We start from the raw sequence: 22,279 nt of genomic DNA, 5'->3' as shown, positions 1-22,279 counted from the left end.
TATATCTTCATGTGCCCACACTAGCTTTTCCAGACTAGCCATTTTGTATTCTGTAGCCAAGGCATCAACCTCAACAATGGAGAGACAGCCTTCCAGGGCTTCCACCCACAGGGTTGAACTCGGCCAGGGATGCCTTAATATCTGTAATTTGTTCTGCGATGGGGTTAACTGTTCAGCAACCGCTACCTTCACCGCTTCAGTAATCGCCAGCATATTGGATGATGTAATCGCACACTGAGCTGTATTGTGAACTGCGGTGACCATTTTCTCTTCCCCTCCTTTTAGCTTCTCTTTTTCCCTTTGCACTAATTTCGCAGGCATGCCAGAGGAAGACCTTTGTATGTAATGGTCAATATTCATAAACGTAGGCAGCTGTAATATTTATGACCATAAAAACTGCTCTATGACCGATAGAAAACAACAAAAATATGGGGATGGCACCAGATGAATGCAGCAGCGTGACCGCACCAAATCATCTCATGATGTGACTCTGATAATAGATTTTACATCAAAAAGCACATTCAAAGAACACTTATGAGGTAAAAATATTTATAACATATACATTATATTTACATGTACTGCAAATGTTACACCAGGCCCTAAAACACCAATACACCTCCTATTTGGAATAAAGAACAAGCCAGGCTATTATCCCTATATAGAAAAGCCATGCTAAACAGAATACCTCACCTTGGGAGAAAGATATTGCTATCACTGGAAGTAACAAGACATAGATCTACTTTCTAGGATGTGCCAGCTTGGCTCGATGGACCTTGGTTTCTCCCAGCATGGCATTTCTTATGATCTTATGATTCCTCACAATTAGCTTGTGTTTTAACTACCATGATTAATTTTGTGTCATCTCCAATTATCATTGCTTCCTTTTCTAGATCATTAATTTATATGTTAAACACTGGAACCAAAACAGATTCCTGGGGCATTCCACTATTCACTTCTCACCATTGGGAAAACTGAATATTTAGACCGACTGTCTGTTTCCTATTTTTTTAACCAGTTACCAATTCACAATAGGACATTGCCTTGTATCCCATAACTTCGTAATTTCTTGGGGAGTCTCATGTGGAACTTTATCAAATGCAGTTATCTTACAATTGACTGGCACATCCTTATTCACATTGGAGAAATTACTTACCTGATAATTTCGTTTTCCTTAGTGTAGACAAATGGACTCAGGACCAATGGGTATAGTGTACTTCTGATAGCAGTTGGAGACGGATCAGATTTCAATCTGATGTCAGCCCTAGTACATACACCCCTGCAGGAAGTACAGCTCTTCAGTATTCTCCTCGAAAAGCAATTGTGGATATATGTATGACTGAATAATTAGAATAACTTGGATAACTTGATTAACTTTATAACTTGGATAACTTGATTAATTTGAACTGGTTGAATTTGTTATAGCTGGAGACCACCAGTGCCCTCAACCGAGAAACGTTGACACCCGGTAGAATGGGTGTCCTAATTGGAGAAAAGCATGGCTTACCCGTGAATCACTTGCTCTCTGGGATGTCACTCGAGAATTCCATGAATAACGGCAGCCGTGGGTGGGATGCTGAGTCCATCTGTCTACACTAAGGAAAACAAAATTATCAGGTAAGTAATTTCTCCATTTCCAAGCGTGTAGCAGATGGACTCAGGACCAATGGGATGTATAAAAGCTACTCCCGAACCGGGTGGGAGGCTGCCTGTGGCCCACTTAGTACTGCCCTTGCAAATGCTGTGTCCTCCCGAGCCTGAACATCCAGCCGGTAAAACCTAGAGAAGGCGTGGATGGAGGACCATGTCGCCGCCTGACAGATCTCGGCGGGTGACAGCATCTTGGTTTCTGCCCAGGACACTGCCTGGGCTCTAGAGGAATGGGCCTTGACTTGTAAAGGCGGTGGCCTGCCTGCTTCTACGTAGGCTGCCTTGATTACTTCTTTGATCCAGCGGGCTATGGTTGCTTGCGAGGCCGTTTCCCCTTGCTTCTTCCCACTGTGAAGGATGAAGAGATGGTCCGTCTTTCGTACAGATTCCGACCTTTCCAGGTATCGGACTAGGAGTCTGCCGACGTTGAGGTGGCGTAGACTGTGAGACTCTTCCGAATTCTTATGCTCATCTGGCGATGGTAGCGAGATGGTTTGGTTGAGATGGAAGTGAGAAACCACTTTGGGGAAGAAGGACGGGACCGTGCGTAAATGGATGGTTCCCGGGGTGAGTCTAAGGAACAGCTCCCGGCAGGACAGTGCTTGTAGCTCGGAGATACGACGGGCCGAACAGACTGCCACCAGGAAGGCTGTCTTCAATGTTAATAGTCGGAGAGACAAGCCGTGAAGAGGTCTGAAGGAGGCTCCCGCTAAGAAATCTAGGACCAGGTTGAGGTTCCAAATAGGCACCGGCCACTTTAAAGGTGGTCGGATCTGTTTGACTCCTTTCAGAAAGCGGGAGACATCCAGGTGAGGGGCTAGGCTGCCGCTCTCGCTCTTGGTTCCGTAGCATGACAATGCGGCCACCTGTACCTTGATGGAGTTGAGAGACAATCCCTTCTGTAGTCCGTTCTGAGGAATTCCAAAATCACAGGAATTTTGACTGAGCGTGGAACCTCACACCAGGCTTCGAATACTCTCCAAATCCTTATGTATGCTAGGGATGTGGAGAACTTACATGCTCAGAGCAGGGTGTCAATTACTGCCCCCGAGTACCTGCTCTTCCTCAGGCGAGTCCTCTCAATGGCCAGGCCTAAGAGAGAATCAAGCTGGATCCTCGTGGAGGATCGGTCCTTGATGGAGCAGGTCTCTGTGTGGAGGTAGCAGGAGGGGGCTCCTTGTCAGCAGCCTTCGCATGTCTGCGTACCATGGTCTTCTTGGCCAGTCCAGGGCCACTAGAAGTACTGGTCCCCTGAACCCAGCTACACTAACTGCACTAACCACATCCTCTGGCAACAAATTCCAGAGCTTTATTGTGCGTTGAGTGAAAGAATTTTCTCTGATTAATCTTAAATGTGCTACTTGCTAACTTCATGAAGTGCCCCCTAGTCCTTCTATTATTCAAAAGTGAAAATAACCGAGTCACATCTACTCGTTCAAGACCTCTCATGATCTTAAAGACCTCTATCATATCCCCCCTCAGCCGTCTCTTCTCCAAGCTGAACAGCCCTAATCTCTTCAGCCTTTCCTCATAGTGAAGCTGTTCCATCCCCTTTATCATTTTGGTTGCCCTTCTCTGTACCTTCTCCATCGCAACTATATCTTTTTTCCTCACGGATGCCGCTTCTGATCTGGTGCGCACCGCAGCTACAGGAGTGTCATCAGCAGTGGCAGCCAGAAGACAACTCTGGCTCCGAAGCTGGTCGGCCAATGCATCTTCCAAAATGAGACAAGGATGCCCTTCAAGGGAACCCTCCTGTTCGGAAGTGAACTAGAGAAACTAGCCAACATTCCATGAAGCGAACTAGAGAAACTAGCCAGCATTCCATGAAGTTAGCAAGTAGCACATTTAAGACTAATCGGAGAAAATTCTTTTTCACTCAACGCACAATAAAGCTCTGGAATGGGTTGCCAGAGGATGTGGTTAGTGCAGTTAGTGTAGCTGGGTTCAAAAAAGGTTTGGATAAGTTCTTGGAAGAGAAGTCCATTAATGGCTATTAATCAAGTTTACTTAGGGAATAGCCACTGCTATTAATTGCATCAGTAGCATGGGATCTTCTTAGTGTTTGGGTAATTGCCAGGTTCTTGTGGCCTGGTTTTGGCCTCTGTTGGAAACAGGATGCTGGGCTTGATGGACCCTTGGTCTGACCCAGCATGGCAATTTCTTATGTTCTTATGATACTGCTGGTTCCAGGACATCCCCAGGAGTGGTCTGTGATAAGCAGGCGCGTGTCACCACGGCACAGCAGGCCGTGATCTGTAGAGACATAGCGGAGACGTCAAAAGACTGTTTGAGGATGGATTCCAGACGTCTGTCTTGAGCATCCTTGAGTGCTGCTCCTCCCTCAACTGGGAGACCGCTTCGAGACCGCGCAGACCATGGCATCCACTTTCGGACATGCCAGGAGATCTTTGGCAGCTGGGTCCAGAGGGTACATGGCTGCCAGGGCACGCCCCCCTTTGAACGTAGTCTCCGGGGCATCCTATTCCAGGTCAATTAGCTGCTGGACGGCTTGTAATAGCGGGAAATGACGGGAGGTCTGACGGAGTCCCTCTAGTAGGGGATGCGTCTTAGGTTCCCCCGAGGCACTTGTGCCAGGGATAGCGAGCTCTTTCAAGCTGTGTGTGACCAGGTCTGGAAGTTTGTCCTTGGTGAAGCGCCTCATGGTTCGGTGGGGCTCTGTCCCCGAAGGGAGTTCCCCTTCCTCCAGGGGTTCCGATTCCTCATCTGAGTTGTCCGTGTCCCCGAAGGTGGGGCTTCTGGGTGTTGGAATCACTTCCCTGGGCAGAGAGGGTCCCGGGATGTTGAGGTCCTCTGACGGAGGTTGTGGCCATATTATCGGAGGTCCCGGTTGCATGTGGACGAAGGTATGCAGGCCTTTGAAGAATTCCACCCAGGAGATAGATGCTGGGTCTAAATTAAGAGGTGCTGTGTCCCTGAGGAACCCAGTTTGAGGGAGGGTCCCGCTGGGAGACGCTAGGTCTGGCGTACAGTTCGAGAAGCTGGAACCCGGTACCGACTGGGGATGGCCATGGGCTGGATCCCCCAGGGCCTCCTCGCACTGTATACACAGGGCCGTGGCCTCCTCATACTGTGCAGCTCTAATGTGGCATGCTGGGCAAAGGCCCTGAGCCTTGAGCTTCTTTTCCGGTGATGCCATGGCTTGTGCACGTAAAATACAGGGCCCGGGTGGCTTAGTTATACACTCCGGTGCGTCGAAGTTGTGCCGGTAGGATTGGTACGCGCTCAGGGAGATGTGGGCACTGTTGTGCGCACAGATCGAAGTTATGTGCCTGGCATAGTAAGCGCGTGGCAATGCACGTCGCTTGTGCGCACGGTACTTGGGCATGCGACGTTGTGCGCACAAGCTATTTGTGCGCACGGCTCGCCTCTGTGCACACAAATCAGGGCGGCGAACAGATCAAAATGCTGACGGCGACACGTGGACAATATGGCGACCACCTCGGAGGGTCTCCATGTGGGAGGACCCTCGGATCTGACCGGGGTCGGGCAGATCAATCCGGTGGCACTGGTCCTGGTTGGCGACCTGTGCGACTCCTCGAGCTTCGGAGACCAGAGACTTTTAAATAGATTTCTACCTTACCTTGTCTCGGCGCTTCCCGGTCTCGTTCCGGGCAGTCTCCGGCTGAGGGGGGAGAGGGAAAATACCTTCACCGCTGCACTCGAAGTTGCACCCACTGTCTCTCAGCCTCACCCGATGTCGGGGGCTAGGTCCCCGAGGGTCGGCTGCCGGACCGAGGCTCACCTCCGAGGGATCGCGGAAATCACCTCGGGAATTCTCAACTGGGGGAGAGACCCAATGGGTGTCACCGCAGGAGAGCGGGGCTTGTCTGTAGAGGCATAGCGTCCCAAACTGCTATGAAGACGGAAAATACTGGAGATCTTCACTTCCTGCAGGGGTATATGTACTAGGGCGGACGGCAGATTGAAATCTGATCCATCTCCAACTGCTATCAGGAGTACACTATACCCATTGGTCCTGAGTCCATCTGCTACACGCTAGGAAATATTATTTATATCTTCAAAGATGTCTAATAGATTGGCAAGGCAAGGCATGACTTCTCTTTGCTATAACCATTTTTGCCCAGTAATTCTGTATTTAACTATAGTTTCTACTATTTTGCCTGGTATTGATAACAGGCTTACTGTTTTGCAGTTTTCTGGATTACCACCTGAGCCCTTTTGGCATTACACCGGTTACCCTCAAGTCTTCAGGTACAGTGGCAGATTAATAGAAACATATCTGCAATTTCATATTTTGAGTTTTTTCAGAACTCTGAGGTGAATACCATCAAGTCCTGGTGATTTATTTAGTCTGTCAGTTTGCTCTAAATAGATCCTCCAATTTAATAGGGATTTGCTTCAGTTCCTCTAAATTAACACCTTCAAAGAATGGCAGTACTAGAAAACATGTAGAAAAAGGCAATAAAAAGGATAAAAAGGAATGGAATGGTTCCTCTTATGAGGAAACGGTTAGCAAGTTAGAGCTTATCTGCTAGAAAAGAGGACTGAAAGGAGATAATAGAGGTCTAGTAAATCATGAGTTGCAAAGAATAATTTAATAAGGGTCTTTTTATTTTTTTACTTTAGCAAACAATACTAGAACTAGAGGACATTCCATGAAATCAACAAATTTAAATCAAATTTTAAAAAGTAATTTCTGGCTAAGGAATTTGTTGCCAGACAGTATGATCAAAGCTAGTAGCAGAGCTGAGTTTAAACAAGGCCTAGACAAATATCTGGAAGACAAATATACAGACAAGTATCTGGAAAGCGCATAAATAACTATTAGCCTGATAGACTTGTACTCATACTTCTGGGAGTGAGCAACTGGGAATGGACTTTCCCATTTATGTCTGCTAAGTACTTAATACTTATAGTCCCCCCCTCTCAGGTGACCACCCTCTCCTTATATTAAGGAGACATTCATTGTAAATTGTAAATTGTTTTGGTTATGACTTTCTTGTTTTCCCTTTCCTTCCTACTGCCTCTCTGTTCTACCCTCGCCCAGTTACATTCTCCTTGTTGAAATGTATTTTCCAATCTTTCAGTTATTATGTGAACCGGTATGATGTCCCCACAAATACCGGTATATAAAAGTTTCTAAATAAATAAATTAATTAATTAATAGGGACCCAAACTGGCTACTGTTGGTAGAATGCTGGGCTCAAGGGACCAATGGTCTGCTTTTGGCATTTCTTATATTCTTACAAGCCGAGCGCACTGTTTATTCTGCAGTTGGACACGGATTTTGGATGCGCGTCCATTATCCCTTATTCCATAAGGGGATTAGCATGTCCAAAACGCGTGGCCAATCCCCCGTAAAACTAATAGTGCTCATCATATGCAAATGTATGTTAATGAGGCTATTAGCTATTCTCCCTCAATCCCCCCCCAAAAATGTGTGCCCGACCCACAAACTTTTACCCTCAGAAATTAATGCCTGCCCAGAGCAGGCGTTTTTTCTGAGCAGCTCAAAATAGTGTACAGAAAAGCAGAAAATACTCAGGTTAGGAAGACAGACGCTCATAAAATTGAACGCCCATTTTCTATCCAGCTGACAGCCGACCTTTCCCGGGTGCCCGCTGCCGAGGAGGTGCTAGGGGGGCGCACATTTGTCCCTAGCATCTCCTTGGCAGCACGAACCCTTATTTAAATATTCTATTGCACGCTCAAGAGAGATGGCTGGGCGCGCATTAGGAAAGCAGGCGCTCAACACTGAGCGCCAGTTTTCTACACCACTTTATTAGATCGGCCTGTTACTTTGGAAGGAAAGGTCAGAGGGAAAGTTATAAATTCATTTAATCATTAATCATCTTTAATGGTAAGTTTTCAACACAATAATTTACATAAATTTACAGCAAGGCATGCTATTTCCATCAAATGCAGAAAGTAAAATCAGCAAACTGCAAGATATATTTTTACTAGATTACTTCAAAATAATATTTTAAACAAGTTTCATATTGTGCTTATAATCCTGTAATTTTATAGCAATTATAGGCTAGTTTCACATTCTAGATATGAAACTAAGTTAAAAAAAAAAAGAAACCTAACATATTGAAAAATGTTGTTCAAACCCCTTCTAACATAATCATTACTCTAGATCTTTCAAGAAACTAATTTACTCAGCGTGGTAATGAAAAACACTTGCAAAGGCAATATTAGAATTAAATATTTTGTTGAAGAAAGATGTTTCCAGCATATTACTACCAGGAACTAAATGCTTTCTCTCCTTTGTGAATCCTTATATTCTCAATGCAGGATTTTGATTTTCAATCAGTCAACAATTACTTAAAAAAAAAAAAAAAAAAAGAGTCTCTTTTGGATGTCCTATGCTATACAGCTACACATTAGGAATTTTGGCAGTCTGACAATCAAGTTTATATTAAAAAAAAAAGCACCTTTTACAATCTGCCAAACCAAAGAACAAATATAATGCCCAATTAGTATTCTTATCCACATGAATTGTAAACACACTTAAATAAAGATTGATATGGAATAGCCAACGCCCGCCAAACAGCCACCGCCCAGTTTAATATTTATCCAATGAAGAAAAAGTCAATCTCACCCACACCCTTAACTGAAAAGAGTATAAATGCTTTGTAATCTAATACTACAAGTTAGATCTTTCATGTACAATTTTAACACTTTCCTACAAAACTTGCATTCCTTCATCTTAAATGTGTTTTTCTCAGATTTATCTAGTAGACATGATACATTTTCATCCAGTTGCTGGTTAATTTAAACCTCAAACTTTAAAATGTGAAAGGTCAAGAACTGAAAAGGCTAATCATAACTTCATTTAGAAGTTCACACAAAATAAGAATTACCAAAAGGACATTTTGTACTTATTTGCTTTGAGACTACTGTGATGCAAACAGCAGGGCATACATATTTGTCTGTGAAGTCTTGCGACAACTACATGACCATTATACAGTAAAAAATAATATTCTAATTTCAAAGCAGTAGGACCAGCAAAAATAAATTTAAAAAAATACAATTTTTCTGTTGCCCATTGAAATCATGACAAATACCACAGTTTTACTATAATATTACATTTCTGAAGAGACATAGGTGTTTAAAGGTTTGCAAATATTTCCAAAATAATCACTTATAACCAATCTAAATCTAGGTAATAAGAAGGCTGCTGCACTGATCCATACTTACTACAGCACCCTGATTTACTTACAGGAAAAAGAGCTTTCAAAAGCACTATGTCACAGAGATGAACAGTCTTTGTGTGTTTTTATTTACACATTCACAGTTCCAACTCAGTAATAAAACTCAAGTAGTCTAGCTATCTTGAAGGGATTGCCTTTCCCTTTTTACTCATGGGCAATCCACAAGCTGTTCCCTTGTAGTCTGGGGGCCTTCCTTTGCTTTCTTCTTAGCAACATTATATTCACAGGGCAGAGGAGACAACCTGTACCCAGAATTCCCTGTCTTAAGGTGGACCGGGTCCAGGTCGCTAAGCCCTCTGGGTTCTCTGGGTATATACCCTGTCACATGCTTTCCCTCCTCAGCTCAACCTTACAGGGTTGAGCGCTTGCCTGTGCCAGGGCTACCTCTCTGGGGTAAGAAGACCCTCTTCTCCCACTATGGGTCTAGAGGTTGGCTGAACCGCTACTTACCTCCATCCCTAACCAAGGGAGGTTCTTTGTCCCTCTCCCTAGGAGTCTTACTCCCCACAGTCATTGAAACCTTGGCTCCTCCTTTTTTGGTTCTTCTGTGATCCAACCACCTTATTTTGTTTGAGGTATCCTTTATAGTTTGTTCTGTTCAGGCTATTCCTGAAGAGGTCTCAAAATGCCTCAAATTGTGGATAGTCCCTTCCTATAACCACTGGATACGGGAGTTGAGGCATTATTCAGACCTCCATATAGGCCTGTCTTGCAGTTGCTGTCAGTACCATCTGACCAATTAGGTACTGTTGTTGATCTCAGAGTACAAACGCAGAGATTGCCATTGTCTTATGGCTAATCTCTATTCTTCTACATAGCTCCTTTCTCAAAAGTGTCTTGCCGCACCCAGAATCTACTAAAGCTTGGGTGCGGACTTCATTCAACTCGACTACAAGTCTAACAGTCCCAGACATGGGTCATCCACCAGATTGCAGCTTTGTAAAAGATAAGGGCCCATTTCTGTTCCTACTCTTAATTCTTGAGGTGGGAGTTTTCCTTGCCAACTTGCTAATTTGCTTTATATCTAACCATGCCCACCAAGGGTTCATCCTTCCCTTCCCTTAGTTGATTAGAGTCTCTTTCACTCTGCTCTGCTAGGTGGTGCTCTCATTCCAGATCTTCCAGCCATAAGCACTCCTCACTTGTATGGGCTCTGGTCCTGCATGAGGAGCATTCCCGGAGAGCTTCTTCCCTTTTACCCTCATTGCTTTCCTCGTGGGTTCCCCTAAGACTTTCATTTTCTTAGGAGCAACAGTCTTCTCCATGTTCATTTCCTGCAAGGAGGGCACAAAAGAAAAAAGGATCTATACAATCACCACTCAGGTGGAGAGGTACTTCCCTGACCCCTTGTTTCTCTCTCTTTTCTGGAGTTGCTGCTTCTTTAAAGATTCTCCCTGGTTAACATGCTCTACAGCCTCTCAGTTAAGCTGGAATACTAGCCCAACATTGATAGACTCTCCTCCTGCATACCAACAGTCTTTAGCAAAACGGCCTCACCTGCCACAAGTGAAACAATTTGAGGATCTTATTAGCTGTCCTCTGAATGTCAAGGTGGGGTCTCACTGCCCTGAGGATGGTTGCTGAGTCCCCCTATTCTACTTGTCAGGATCAGGCATCTGGATGGGGACTCCCTCTATCCAAAGTTGTACCCCAGGATAACCCCGTTGCGAGCTGAGCAAGATGGGAGGCGTCAGCCAACTTTATGGCCAATTCCAGGGTAAACTTGGTATGTTGGCACCCATTGCCACATGGAAGGATGTAAGTTCTCCAAGAAGACTAGGTTGGCCACTTCTCAGCCTGATTTCACATTAGGCTATAGCCATTTCCACTCAAGGTTCTTGATATATCTTCAGGTTACACCAAGTCCTTTCAAGCATAGTCGCCTTATGTCTGCAGAGCCAGACATCCCGTCCGGGTTTGCAGACTGAATCGCCACTTGGCTGGGGCCAGTCAACAGGTTTCCCAGATATATTGTCCAGTCAGCCTCGGGCCACCCAGCCAGTCGAGTGGTTCGCTCAAAGTTCACTAGAAAAGCTTCTGGATCTTCTCCTGGTCCTAACTTGGGGATTATGGGAATTGTGTGGTACACCATTCGGCAATAGCAACATATGTTGTTTGGCTGCACCCTCCTGCAGTGTTATCAAGGTTGCTAGTAGGATGCTCAAATTTTCTAGGAGGTGCTGCTGTTCCACCCCGCCGGCCCTCTATAACTGTGTGTAACTGTATTTGTGCCTTAGTGAGGGTCTGAATCACCCACTTCATTTTTCAAAATTTTCCATTTTATTTCTCCACAGCAAGAGGGGTTGGGGGGAAATATTCTCTTCCCATTTTGCACGCCAAAATAAACGCCTGCCTATTCGGCTCTAACTGGTCACCTGACTTTGCCGGGCAGGCCTAAAAAAAAAAAATTGTAAAAAAAAAAAAAGGCTGTTGCGATGAGGCCCCAAACTTGAAATTTTTTTTCTTGAGCACTGCTCTGTGCTTCTATATTCCACAGCGTTTTCTGTAACACAGCCTTTACTAAAGATCAAAACACTTCTTTGCTGCCTTGAGGCCTGGACTTGTGGTTCCTCTTGTACTACTATATACTTCAGAGTTTCCCCCATGAGATATGGATTTCTGGCTGTTGCTTAGCACAGAAAATCTCACTTCTAATGCCATATGTGGCACAGAAATGAGCAGTCAAGGCTTTTTTCCTTTGTGTGTTTTTATTTACAGTGCAAACAAACCAACAGAATTCCATATTCACAATTCCAAGTCAGTAATAGAAACTCAAATAGGTCAGGTACCTTGACAAAACTGCCTTTCCCTTTTTACTCCCAGTCAATGCACAAGTTGTTCTCTGACAGAGTCTGGGGCCTCCCTTTGCTCTCCTCTCAGCCTATACCCAGAATTTCCTGTCTTAAGGTTGATCGGGTCCAGCCAGCTAAGCCTTTTTCTTAAGGTATTTTGAGTTCCCATATTCCTTGTCACAAGCACCAAAAGCCAAGGTCTCCTCAGGAATGAAATATATATCACAGTTTTGTGTGTTTGTACTGTTAATTTTCAGTTTTTATTAAATGTTCTATCTTGTCTTTCTGTACAAGTGTTCAAAATGGGTAATAAAACAAGTATAATAAAATATAGTACTTAATAAGCTAGACAATTTAACAATATAATTGAATTATCTAAAGAAAAAAATCCTTTGCTAGTACTGCTGCTTTAAAATACATTTCACAAAAGGTAGATAAGTATAAGCTTGTAAGAATATTATACAAAATTAAGATTCAAAATATATTTTTATTTTTATTAAAATAAAGTTTGTACCTATTTATAATTAGAAGAGCGAATGCTTATATATATTGCAGCAGCAACTAGCAAACTGTGCACATATTTCTAAGAATATGTGTGTGAATAAATGAAGAAGTATAACCCTATGTCAAAAATATTTACATCGTCCTCTTTCAAAACTTTTTTGGTGCTTCCATGAAAAATGTACTATAGTTATTGACAAATATAAACTCTTACTTTAAATCCCAGCAAAGGAGGTCGAGAACAACTTGTTACAAACTTAAGTAGTTTGCGTTTGTCTTCATCTGTGAAGCTTTCAACAACTCTCCAAAATATTTTTATGACAGGATGATCAGCAGAATAGCCACCTAAAATACAGTGAAGTGCATCAACATAAGAAAATGCAATAAAAAGTAAGTACATTAAAAAATGAATAAAAGAATGACTCTCTTGTTTTATACAATATAAAAACATTCTTATGTTAATTCCACTATGAGTTTGAAGACCTGAAAAAGTTGTTCCCGTAATATAATTGCAACATACAGCACGGCCTAACAGAAGGAGTGATGTAAACACAAAGATAATCTAGGAGAACAGTGTGCCACTTACATCCCCTTTCCTATTGCTATATATATTTTTTGTAAAGAAATTTCTTGTTTTATGTCCAGGACAGAAGATGCACTTAGGGGAGGGGGGCGGGGGGGGATAAATAACTACAATGAAAGAATGGGAGAAACTTCTGTAATCATTCTTCTAAGACAGAGCTTTCCAAACTTTTCATGTTGGTGACACTTTTTAGACTAACAATTTCACGACACAGTAATTCAGTCTACTAGCAAACCAGAGGTTAAAGGTTAAACGAACGAAAAATATTTCGACAATTTATGTATGTTTCCTTAAATATATACATAAATAAAATATTTCACGACACAACCTATCTCATGAAAACCTTTCATTTATATTAAAAATATATAATATGGATTCAGAAAGAACCTAAGCACAGAAACTTTCCTACTCTCTTTAAATGACTCAATACTTAGAGGATTCGACAAAGGCAAAAAATACCTTCTCATTCTCTTCGACCTCTCAGCCGCTTTCGACACAGTAAACCACAATATACTATTAGAATGACTGAATGAAATCAGTTTAACTGACACCACCTTACAATGGTTCTCATCCTATTTATCTGAGAGAACCTACCAAGTATCAATTAACAACAACCCATCCAAAAAGATTAACCTCAACACTGGAGTTCCCCAAGGATCAGCGTTATCGGCCACTCTATTTAACATCTACCTTCTTCCCATCTGCCAACTACTGAAAGATAATGGAATCACTCACTTCCTCTACGCTGATGACATTCAACTTCTAATTCCCATCCAAAACTCAATCGAAGAAACATACAAAGAAATATCCGCTCTACTTGTCTCAATTAAACATCTCCTAACTTCACTGAAACTCATAATCAACATCGACAAAACTGAAATAATCCTCATGGACAAAAAACCCAACCCAACTCCACCACCCCTACCTTTACTTGACAATCAATTGAACTCAATACTCCCTGTCACCCACACCAGCCTAGGAATTATTATTGACAAAGAACTTTCATTCAAGAACTATATATCAAACAAAATCAAAGAGGGATATCACAAACTACTAACTCTAAGATGTTTAAAACCATTTCTTAACCCTTATGACTTCAGAACTGTATTACAGCTACTCATATTTTCTATCATTGACTACTGCAACTCCCTACTGATTGGAATTCCATCTTCCAACCTCAAACCTCTCCAGATTTTGCAGAATTCTGCAGCCAGAATTCTGACAGGAACAAAGAGAAATGACCACATAACGCCCATATTGATTTCACTACACTGGCTTCCAATTAAAGCACGAATTGAGCACAAATCCATGACATCATGGACTAACTCGCTTAAACATAACCCCCCTGAATCCTCAAAGAAACATACGTTCAAACAACTCAGGACGCTTAAATGTCCCCCCATCAGAGATGCTCACTTGACAACAACCAGAGAAAGAGCTTTTTCCATTGCCTGCCTCAAAATTTGGAACTCCCTCCCAAAAGATCTGAGAACCCAACCTAACCTCAAAAACTTTCAAAAAAGACCTAAAAACATGGCTGTTTCACAAAGTCTACATTGACATCCAAACTTCTCATCATTCTAACACCCAAAGGAATTTCCTACCTAATCCACAAAAATAATCCACAAAATAACTTGTCTCCAACTAGCACCAAACAAACCCTCCTCACTCAAAAATGATTCTCTTCTGGACTATAAATGATTAATCTTTTGTTTAATATGCATCCTGTTATACCTTTCTTTTCACAATTGTTAAGACAATTACAATTTGAATCTTGTAAACCGTTGTGATGGCTTCACCAAATGGGGGTATATAAAACTCAACAAATAAATAAATAATATTCCAAGATTGTTATTGTTATAATTTATGAGTAACAATAATAAAACAAATTGTCTGTCCCCCACACACTCATCTCTCTCCCCCACCCCCCCCCCAAGCACATCTGGCCCCCGCACACTCATATCTCCCCGTGTGTGTGTGTGTGTGTGTGTGAGAGAGAGAGAGAATGAATGAAGTTTGTACAGTCCTGTTCCCCCAATCCAAGAAAATCTCAGGGTGAATGGAAATCAAAAGATCCCATGCATGGAGAGGAGGAGATTTTTAATTTCCTTATTAGTTTTAATTATTGAATGCTATTTGATGATTCTTTTTTTTTTTTTCATAAACATTTTTATTGATGCATAAAAGTTCGTAATACAATGACAACAATAAAATACTTAAAACATAGAAATGCGTCATTTTCTTATCCTCCCCTCCCGGCAGTCTATTTGGTGATTCTGCTGTTTTGAAATATGCTGTTGGTGTTCTGGGAAATGTATAACTTTTTTAGATGATTGGATGTTCTATTCATCAGATGTTTTGAAATATTTATTCTTTTTATTTGTATGGTTTTACTATGATTCATGATTTGTTTTTTCTTGATTTTTATTATTTGATGTTTTATGAGAAATGCTATTGCTGCACTGTATACATACATCTGGCTTGTTGAAATCTCCAGTTCAGTTTTTCTCTGCATATTTCTATTTGGTCTCATTATTCTATATTTGTCTCTAACAGTTAACTGACACCTGTGGGTATATTTTGTGTAATTTATGAGGTGCTAAATATCATCTGAATAAAATCTTGATTTCGTTTTCTAAAACTGTTGATGCAATGCTGACAGATGATTTTAAAGTTTAGCTGGGCGGCTAAAACTGGCCAGGGCTTTCTTTGTTGCATATAGGGCCCTTAGGAGTTTTTCCTGTAATATCTTATAGCCAAGTTGCCAGATAAAAGTTAGTCAGGCCAAGGTTTGCATAGTCCAGGGGTGTGCTCTACTTGGTTACTTATGTAGGGAGATATCCCATGTTTTATCACTAAAAGCACAAATGTGAATCATAATAGCCAAGAAACATGCAGACCAAATACTGACAGACCAAGACTCTGTCTCAGTGGAAAAAGGAAGAGACTTTGTCCAGATGAGAATTTACACTGAAGGATACTTTACCTAGATTTACCTGTTTGTAAGTGCCTGTGTAAATAAAAACCAAGGCAGAAAGACAATGCAGCAACTTAAGCTCCTACGCAAGAGTCATGGACCAGCCAAGCAAATTCAGAGGTTAGAAGGACCCCCACCCTTGGAAGAAAGGGGGGGGGGCAGCCTGAGATGGAGAAAAACACTGACTTTGGCACACAGCTTGGCATACAGAAGAAATGGGGAGGGGGAAAAGACCTGCAATGCGGCAAAGGCTCTCCACTCACTATGTGATTATGCATGAGCGTGTGCATATTTATCAGCTGGAAAGTACAAGACAGGGGGACAAATAAGGAGAAGGAGCATCTTGGCTGGCAACACTGGGTAGCGTGGCAGGGCCGGAGGCACTGGAGGGAACCCAAGGTCGGAGCTGGCGGCTCACTGCCGCCAAAGAAGAGGAGCCAGGTCCTGGAGCCTGTCTGAGAAGGTGAGAGGGCCGCGATGCAGGGCTGCCGCGGGTGGTGCGTGTAACACAGCCAGAGTCTGCTTAAGAGGTTAACAGAGGTATATCTCCTAAAGTTGGGACCAGGGCTAAGTAAGTTAACCATAAGTATTAACATATTAAGCAGGCTAAGGTTTATGGAATATTTTTAACCACCCACAGTACAGAACTTTCTTTAGGGATAACTGGTGCTTAGTGGCCAGGATGTTAGAGACAGGAATGGTTGATATTTTCTAAATGCTATATCCTGCCAAATCTGATAAATACAACTCTATTTCTGAGGAGAACTTGTTGTCTTTTTCCTGAGCTTAGGATCGTGAAGTGAAGTGGGAGATGAACTGGAAGTGTCCTGTAGTAGTTAGGTCCCTGCACCCCTAAACTTTCTTACACTTAAGACAAAATTTGAAATTTGTGTTGAAAATTTTTGGCTCAATTCAGCTACATGATTAAATTGAGCTACATTCAGCTCATTTCAATATAGGGATACATGATTGATAGAAAATGAAAAAAATATGTTGTCTTATTCTGTAGATGTATTTCTGTATTTAAAGAATGTGTATTTCTATATTTCTGATGCCAGCGCTAGACTGGTGGTGGGAGGGAAATGGGAAGAGGGCTGAGGACAGGGAGAGAGAGAAAATGTGCTCACCGCTGCTAATCCATTTCAATCTGGGAGTGGGAGAGGGGGGTGGATGGTCGTGTTTCTCCCCCCTAGTCTGACTTTCTTACCCTTTGCCCCAAGCAGCAGGGATTAGTTGGGGGGAGGAATCATCAACGATTTTCACCCAAGGCACCATTTGTCCTAGAGCTGGCCCTGTGTACACTTGAGGTTTTGCTGAGGGAGAGGTGCTAATTTCAGTTTTGCACAAGGCGCTGGTTAGTCTAGAGCCGGCCCCAGTTGTAGGGCCATCAATGTTTAGGTTGCGAGAGCCAGATGCCCAATGTTGGGTTGGCATAGCAGCCGCTAATTCTCAGAGATCAGCAATGGGGAATTCCCCAATCTGAAAGGATTCCTGATGGACATCTCCTGAAAGTGCGGGAACCAAACCTGCCTCAGCCAGTAAGGAAGTTATGAGTATCATAGTTCCCCATCTCTTCTGAATTTCCATAGTCTTGTGACCAGAGGAATTATAGGATATGCTTACCAATGTTGATGCCCATGCACCAAAGCTCTGCTGTTGCACCTGACAGCCTCCTGAAGCTTACTGTTTAGCACCTCCTTGAAACTACCAATGCCAAAGACTGAGAGGTGGGAGGGGAAGCCATATCTACCTGAGCACCAGACGTGGATCCGTCACTTGGACCATCAGAAACCGATGCAATTTCCAGAACTGGGGTGAAGACAAGCTCTCTTTCCCATGCGAACGCTTTGGGGGATGGGAGGGAACAGGAGAGATTTGTAGGAAATACCAAAAGTTTCATTACTATGCAGCCAAATATGAATCCTTACTTCATAAGATAGATGCTGACCTGTATTTCAGCAGAAATACAGAAATATTGAACTTTAGCCAGAATGACAAGACGTGACTGAGCTATCTGATCTACCTGTTTAACTAGGCCTCTCTGAAGTATAGAAGCTTCTCTCCATAAACACTGACCTAAGACAATACCCGCCAGGTGTATGTGTGGAGAGCAGATCCAAGTCCTGCAGCAGAGCCCAAATCTGCTTGGAGACAAGAACTGCCAAACCTGGAAGGTGGGTTTATTCGACAAGTGAATTCTGTCGCACAGCCAGGTCAGCTCCCTAGTCAAGATGTCCCAAGACTGGAGATCACATGTCCTGGGCAGGAGCTGTCACATGCTGGAGGGGGTTCCAGACCAAAGTGAAGAAGAGACCCCATTTCATGCTCCTATTTGACTGTGTATGAACTCTTGCATATGTATATCCTGGCTTTTAAAAAAAGCATGGGAGAGGGGCTCAAGTGGTGAGAAGGGCTCCAGTGGGGTGAGGAAGATGACCTACTAATGCCATCAGAAGATGATGCCCAAGCCATTGCTCCTTGCTCCTCCTCCTGACCGAGCAGACAAGTTTCAGTATCGCAGAGAGCACTGCATGGATGGTAAGCTACAGTGTCTTTCACAGCTCAGCAACCGAGATCTCTCCAGGCTGAGACTGAAAGTATCTTCTAAAGTTATGGGGATAGTTAGTTCAGCTGATTAATAACATCCTAAGCAAGTCAAAGTTATCCTGATGTATACTGCTCTGAGTTCATCTATGACATGCAAAGTTGTAATCACTATAAATATATGCTGTGTTAAGGATTGTAGTATAAGTTTCTTCCCTCAAAAGCATGAATTATCTGTATTATTCTAATTGGTAACCCTGACATGTTAGACAATGAAAAGGTCTGATTCTGAGATAAACAGTTCTCTTTTCCTGGACTTCTTGGATTGCATATAAGATAAATATGTGGTAAGCTGCAGTAGCACTGCCACTCCCCAGAGAGACAGGGAGAGTAAGAAGGGGAAGGAAAGCGGGCTGTAGCCTACAGGCTACTGGATACCCTTACATTGCTTACAGATTTCATGGCCATCACCAGAATGTTCTCTCTTGTCACCTGGCATCAACCCTATGCTAATGCATCTTAATCCTTCCTGGTGTTCAGTTTGTGGTGAGGGTGGTGCACAGCGATGCTACCCCAATATCGATGTACTGGATCCCTCAATTCGATGCCTCCGACGCTGATGCCTATTGGTCGATCTAAGTCTCCTGAAAGCTTTAAGAGCTCTTTTTGGGAATGAAGGTCTCTTGGAGATCATAGACCACATAGGATTGCCATCTGGGTCCAGATTTTCAGGCGAGGCTGATCCAATGCTGGTTTTACCCCTCTGTATTCAGGGACTTGTAAGTCTTGCTTTTCTAAGGGAATGCAATAGTGAAGACAGAACTACAAATCCCTGCATGCAACAGGGATTTGTAGATCCCATTTACTTGTCCTGAGAATCTGAGCACGCAGCCTACATTTGTGCATGCTACCCGGCGCGCACAAATGTACGCCCGCGCGCATGTTATAAAATCCGAGGTCAGAGCAAGCAAGGGGGTGCACACTAGTGCACCTTGCGCGCTGAGCCCTAGGGGAGCCCCGATGGAGTTCACCGTTCCCTCCGCCGCCCCCCCCCCCCCCCACCTTCCCCTCCCTTCCCCTATCTAACCCTCCCCCCAGCCCTACCTAAATCCCCCACCTTTATTTTGTTACAGGCGTAACTTGCGCATGCCAGCTGGCTGCTGGCGCGCGATCCCCTGGCACGGCCGCTGTGCCGGAGGCCTTGGTCCCGCCCCTGCCCCTATCACAAAGCCCCGGGACATAAGTGCATCGCCAGGCCTATGCAAGTTAGGTTCGGCATGCACGCAGGAGCGGTTACGCGCTTAAATCCTGAGGATTTACGTGCGTAACCCTTTTAAAATCCGCCTCTTAAAATCCGCCTCCTAGTCTCACAGGGAGCAGCTGAGACACTATGGTCTATTCTCAGACAAAGTGCACATTTATCATGAAGTGTGTTAGACTAATCCGGTCACACAGGGGGCTGAATCTAACACAGCTAAGGCACTGGAAGAAAAATAAGCAAGGCAAAAAAATGAGTCAAAGGCTGGACTACAACTGACTGGAGCTGCTCTAGTGTACAAGAACTAGTGCACCACATGGCCGACAGAAAAATAAAGACATTTAAACTGAACAAAATAACTAACCTAGAGGACTAAAAGATGAAAAACCACCCATGGGAATAGCTTCTGCAATTCCAGAAACTTTCACTGCAGCAGATATGAGAGAGAGAAATGAACCATCACCTGCAGGCTCCATAAAAAAGATGTAAACAGAGGTGATGTTTCTTACGTGCCCCGGTATATAAAAAATCCGTAAATAAATAAATAAATAAATAAATGAGCCTGAGATGTTCTGCATGGGATGTGGAAGAGTGGCCAGGGCTGCACATGTCCAGTGGGGCATGCTCAACATTTCTAGAAGCTTTGAAGTTGAAGTTCTGTGTCAGGATTCATCTGATGTCATCACACACATATGAGGATGCCATCATGCTTGTCCTCAGAGTGTTTTTTCACTGACCTGATGAAGAGAGGATAGCTCGAGAAAACTCATCACAATCCAATGAACTTGTTTTTTTCTTAATTTCACAATTTCTTACCTAAGACTAAATTAAACTTCCTGCACCTTTCTATGACACTGGTACCCAGATGCACCATGGCAGCTGGCTCTTCCCCAACCCTCTGGGGAAAGGTTAAATTTTGTGTCTGGCAAAATATTTACATAGGGGTCTTCCTAAATATCTGTTAGCATGCTTGCATATGCACATTCCCACTTAGCATATGCACATGTGCATATGCTAAGTGGGAATGCAGCATATGAAAGTGCATATGCACATGTGCATATGCACATTCCCACTTAGCTCTTCAAAGCACAGTATCTTATTCATTCCATTACTTTTCAGAGATTCATTTGGCTTCCACCAGACAACCAGTCTTTACTTACTTTGCACCAATTCTCTGGAATTCTGACCCGCAGGAACTCTGAGATGAGTTTAAAAACAGTTCAGAAAGCTAGAGGTATGTTTTTTTTATCAAGTTTTAGGGACAGAAGCTTGATATCCCTTAATTGATCTCATCCCCTGTAATCTGAGGAGTTTAGTGGGCGGCTTAGTCTCAATTATTTTTTCCTTAATCTCTATCTTGTACCTAATATTTTTTCAATGTCATTGTGTTTACCACTTATTGCTTTTGAAAATAGTTATTATTTATTTATTTGTCGCGTTTTGTATACCGTCATTCGGTTTCGCCATCAGAACGGTTTACAGAATTTGGGAAGTGTGTTAGTTAAATATCATTACAACGTATTGTCATCAAATCGGATTACAGTTTCGTGGTTTGTTGTGGATTAGTTGATATAACATGTGCTAATACAGGTGGGATGGGGTTACAAGGTGAGGTGATTGGGTAGGAAAGTAACTGGGATGATTCAAACAAGTTGGTTAGTAAAACAGGCTTTCAAGGTTGAATGCATGATTGGTAAGTTCTTTTTTTGTATTGTGTGTTAACTAACCAGAGGCGGGGTATCAAATTTAATAAATGTAAAAGTAAATACAAGTAACCAAGCAATCCTCACATCTATCAGCCACCTAGCTATTTATTTTCATAGTGATCAAATCAACAACTACAAAGGCAGTCCTAATACTACCCTCTGGTGTACACACATCTAGAGACATATCCTTGGTGCAAGAGGATAGATCATCTGGAGGGCAAGTCCTAACTACAGGATTATTCCCTGCCACATTGTGAGGATGGTCTCCTTCTAGGTGACCATGCTGCTCCAAAGCAGCACAACAGTTGATCAAGCATATTGTGGATGGACTAGGAATTTAGAAAAATCAGTTTGCAGGTGACATCTTTTTTTTCTGTGTCTGTTGTGTATTGAGTTTCTCTTGGAGGAGAGATGATAGATCTGTGGGGATCTTATTTGTCTCTGGTGTTTTTGAGTGTCGTGGGCATATCTACTTCAGGTTGTGATTGTTTCAATTTGGCAGGAAGTAGGGCAGTTTCAAAGTTTGCAGTGAAAAACATTTAGGGTTGGTTGGAGTCTCTACCCAGTAGGAAGTAGTGTGTACTATTGAGCATAGATTGAGTTGGAGGGCAGTCTTAGTTTCCAGGATGAGCTAGAGTAGGAGTCCCCAAACTTTTTGAGAGAAGGGCCAATTATTTATTCCAAATCACTGAAAGGATCAGAGGCAGGGAATGGAGTGTCCTCCTCAGAGTCTGCTGAGGAAAGGGGAGGGAGCAACATGTAACATAGAAACATAGAACATGGAAATGACGGCAGAAGACCAATTGGCCCATCCAGTCTGCCCAGCAAGCTTCACATGTCTGGCCCTTTCATTTATTTGATATGTTAGGAAAGGGGGCAAAGTAGGGGGCAGGGTTCCCAGGGTGTAGCAAATAGGAGTGTCAGTAATATTTCTAAATTTTTTGGAAGATACTACCACACCTTTAGAAAACAGGTGAAGACATATTTTAAACAAGACTTTGGCAGCAGTGACATTTAAACCTGAACATAATACTTCAAAGGAAGGGGTTGTGTCAGCAGGAGATATAGA

At 43.0% G+C, this 22,279-nt stretch overlaps 1 protein-coding gene across 3 annotated transcripts in view; it reads right to left on the bottom strand.

Annotated features, from left to right (window-relative positions):
* Positions 1-22,279, bottom strand: part of UBE3C (ubiquitin protein ligase E3C) — a 496,047-nt gene that overhangs the window by 9,953 nt on the left and 463,815 nt on the right. For all 3 annotated transcript variants that reach the window (XM_029588499.1, XM_029588501.1, XM_029588500.1), the window contains one exon: positions 12,357-12,487. In XM_029588499.1, coding sequence (XP_029444359.1) covers positions 12,357-12,487 — 131 coding nt within the window. The remainder of the gene's footprint in view (positions 1-12,356; positions 12,488-22,279) is intronic.

The sequence above is a fragment of the Rhinatrema bivittatum genome, chromosome 2, assembly GCF_901001135.1.
Source record: "Rhinatrema bivittatum chromosome 2, aRhiBiv1.1, whole genome shotgun sequence".
In the NCBI taxonomy this organism is placed as follows: Eukaryota; Metazoa; Chordata; class Amphibia; order Gymnophiona; family Rhinatrematidae; genus Rhinatrema; species Rhinatrema bivittatum.
Note: the sequence above shows the minus strand (reverse complement) of the source record. Positions and strands in the feature narration are given on the sequence as shown.